This window comes from Gossypium hirsutum, chromosome A05 (genome assembly GCF_007990345.1).
Source record: "Gossypium hirsutum isolate 1008001.06 chromosome A05, Gossypium_hirsutum_v2.1, whole genome shotgun sequence".
Classification (NCBI taxonomy): domain Eukaryota; kingdom Viridiplantae; phylum Streptophyta; class Magnoliopsida; order Malvales; family Malvaceae; genus Gossypium; species Gossypium hirsutum.
In genome coordinates, this window is record NC_053428.1 from 104,612,250 (window position 1) to 104,615,813 (window position 3,564).

The window sequence follows — 3,564 nt, forward strand, 5'->3', positions numbered from 1 at the left end:
ATTTTTATAAATTATATATTTTTAAAAACAATAATAACCTAACAACTGATATTTTATTTAAAAACTTAAAAATATATAAACTACTATAGATTATAAAATACATCTAGAATAAATTTGGACAAGTTGATGTCTAGGTTTAGATGTATATGGACAACTATTTATCTAAGTTCATTCTTGATGTGAAAAAATTACTTTATGTTACGTGTCATTACCAAATTGATTAGCAATATCACATCATTACAAATTAATAGTACTAGTACGGAAATTCCAATGTGATTGATAGAATATAAATTCATGTAGCAATTAAGTAAAAAAATATAAATATCAATTATATACTTTAAACAAGCTCAAACAGGAAAGTAGATATTAACCTTTCTCAGTCGCTAACAAGCAAAATATTGGAGAAGGCCTAAGAATGATGACCAAACACTGTACAAAGAAACGTTAGGACTAAAACAAGAACCCAAGGCGCAGTAGCAAGCTGTCAGAACCGGCATCCACGCCTCCCCCACCAAAGGACCCATAAACAACAAAGCTCCGACAACCACCAAAATCTATATCGAAAAACTCAGGTGGGTACCAAGCCAACAACAGCGGCACAACCATGAAAATTTATTGAAATTTACCTTTACTTCAATAAATTTTTAAAATAAATTTATGAATTTTATTAATTTTTATTAAATTTTCTAACAAATTTTACTTTTAGAATTTTTATGAAGTACATATGTATTATCAAGTTAGGATTGTTAAAATTTTTACTGTTCTATTTTTAAAAATATTTTGAAAGTTGAATATCAAAATGATAAGAAAAAAGAAAATTAAAGCCAAAGTGAAGAGGTAAAGATATAAATTTATTGGGTTAAAATATATTATTAGTCCCTATATTTGTATAGAATTTGAGATTTAGTCCATGTAATTTAAAAGTTAAAAATTCAGTCCTTCTACTTTTTCAATTTAAAAATTCTAACCCATCATTATTGTCGTTGGTAGGTTCTGTCAAAAATTATCAACTTACCATGTTTATTTTCTATGCCATGTCATATAAGGACAACTTAATCAAAATTTCAAGTTGACAACAAATACTTACAATTTTAGTGACTAGGTTGAGTTTTTCAAAATAGAAAAAGCAAGAAGACTTTATTTTTAACTTTTTAAGTATAAGGATTAAATCTTAAATTTTGTCGAAGTATAGAGACTAATAAAATATTTTAACCAATTTCTCATTATACCTTTAAAATACCAACTTATGTTTAAATAGAATATAGTTAAAATACACCATAGGTATTTGTACTCTTCATAAATTTGGAAATTAATCATTTTAATTTTATTTTTAGGAATTTAGTCCCTCTACTTTTCATATTTTAAAATTTAAGTTCAGTTGTTAACACTGCTAATTGTTTTGTTAAATTTATTAGTGTGATATTTTGAAATGAAAAAATACTCACTTTGTAACCATGTAACTAAAAAATAGAGATGTTAACAAAATAATTTTAACAGTGTTAATTGTTGAACTTAAAATATGAAGAGTAAAAGAACCAAAGAGTAGAGGGACTAATTGCAAATTTTAACCAAATAAATAAATAAAAACATACGTTGACTTCCAGTTTAAACGCCTTAACCCGTTTCCAAGCTGCAAAAAAGGGAAACGGAAGCCGAAGATCTCTGGAAATCCCGAAACTACAGAACCCAACAAATTATTTTCCAGGTATTTTACTTCACTACTGGAACTATCATCCTATCGTTTGCGATTTGATATATTCATTTTTACCTTCTATAATTAAGATATTGGAATGCCTTAACGTTTAAGATCTATATACAACCACCATTGCAACTTAATTAAGAGTCTTAGACTAATCCTAGGCTCAGTTTATTAGTGAATCGTTTCAATTCCAACTTAGGGATTTTTATATTTCCTAGAAGTTATTTTTTGTAATGCTGAATCTTGGAACAAAGTTAAAGGTATGGCATGGGCATAAGAAATACCCGGTTGTAGTCCTAGTTATGTTTGTGGTATCAGTCTCAGTTGCTTTAGTATTGCTTTTCAACAAATATGATGAAAACCCAATTCCGGTACCTGGACTGCCACCGGATAGAAAATGGAATAGGTTTGAGTCTTTGGTGCAATTTAATCCGAAGAGAGAATTCCGGAATGGGACGGATTTGATATGGCAAATACCCGATTCGCCTAAGGCTGTTCTTTTTCTAGCTCATGGATGTAGTTGTAGAGCTGTTAATTTCTGGGATAAGTCACATAAATGTCCTGAATGCGTTGGTTTGCCTGAGGATAGGCTGCTTGTGCTTCATGCTCTTGCTCGTAAATTTGCCGTGTTGACTATATCAAGCGTAGGGGAATGCTGGACATTTGGGAAGGAAAGGTTGATTGTTGAAGATATTATAACATGGTGGGTTAACAGACAGAAACTTGGAAAGCTTCCTCTTGTGGCTTTGGGGGCTTCTTCTGGTGGGTATTTTGTATCTGCAATTGCTAATGATTTGAAGTTTAGTAGTATTACACTTATGATCGCTGAAGGCTTATTTGATCGCATGGACATCAAAGAGGACTATCCACCTACCCTTTTTGTGCACATGCCAAAAGATACACATAGGCAACAAAAAATAACTGAATTTATGCAAGTCTTGAGAAGTAAAAGGGTTCATGTTGCAGAGATTAAATGCATGGAGTTGCCTCTGTCACCAACCTTTTTGTCTGATAGAATCCCAGGTGTTGGTCAGACTGTTTCGGCTATGTTGTTCGATTTGTTCAGGGAGAAAGGCTTTGTTGACAAGAATGGGTATATGAAACGGGACGGACGTGCAACACGTTGGGAAGATGCTATCCAGGATAGTAAGCCTAATTTGCTGGAAAACCATTTGGTGCATCCTGTTCAGGAGGAGCTAAATCTTGCATTTGCGTATCACGAAATGACTAGTTTGCAATCCGAAGATATTCTTAAATGGTTCGAATCTCATATGACCTGAGCAGCCGTCTATTGTACCGCAGTACTGACTGTTTGAAAGGTGATAGGTGATACACTGTTCATAGTAACAATACCTCCACTTGAGCTGGACAAATTTGTTTAGTGTTTGAAGTTTGTCTTTAAATAACCAAAGACTAGGATGTAAAACTGCAGGATCCATTATGTATTAAGTAAATTTAGCTGTATGTGGGAAACAAACCAATCTTCATTACACTGAATACTATTATTCACTTGTATGTTTTGAATTGCAAAATGTCCTTTGTTTGCTTGCTTTGAATGAATGATCTTTATGTATTATCTATATATACTTTTTGATTTGCTGTTTTCTCCTTTCTAGTGCAGCAGCTGATCTATTTATACCCAAGCTGCGGGAATTAAGTTATTATGTTACAAATCATAAATGTATAACTTTCCACTGATTTTATCAATTAATACTTGATATGAGAATGGTTGATTTCTGAAAATGGATATAATTATTTTCAATATTTTTAATTAATATTGTTGGGAGAGACAACCTCTAAAAAAAATAAAAAATAAAACAATATTTTACAAATATATATATAAAGGAAATCAAAAAATAAAATTT

The 3,564-nt window shown here is 31.3% G+C and overlaps 1 protein-coding gene across 1 annotated transcript; it reads left to right on the forward strand.

The window, feature by feature from the left end:
• Positions 1-1,613: 1,613 nt before the first annotated feature.
• Positions 1,614-3,255, forward strand: LOC107959671 (uncharacterized). Its single transcript, XM_016895779.2, has one exon. The coding sequence runs from the start codon at positions 1,933-1,935 to the stop codon at positions 2,977-2,979; it is 1,047 nt and encodes a 348-aa protein (XP_016751268.2). The 5' UTR covers positions 1,614-1,932; the 3' UTR covers positions 2,980-3,255.
• The last annotated feature ends 309 nt before the right edge of the window (positions 3,256-3,564 follow it).

What these genes read in the sequence shown, in the direction of transcription:
- LOC107959671 (XM_016895779.2), top strand. Translation starts at nt 1,933, where the DNA reads ATGCTGAATCTTGGAACAAAGTTAAAGGTATGGCATGGGCATAAGAAA.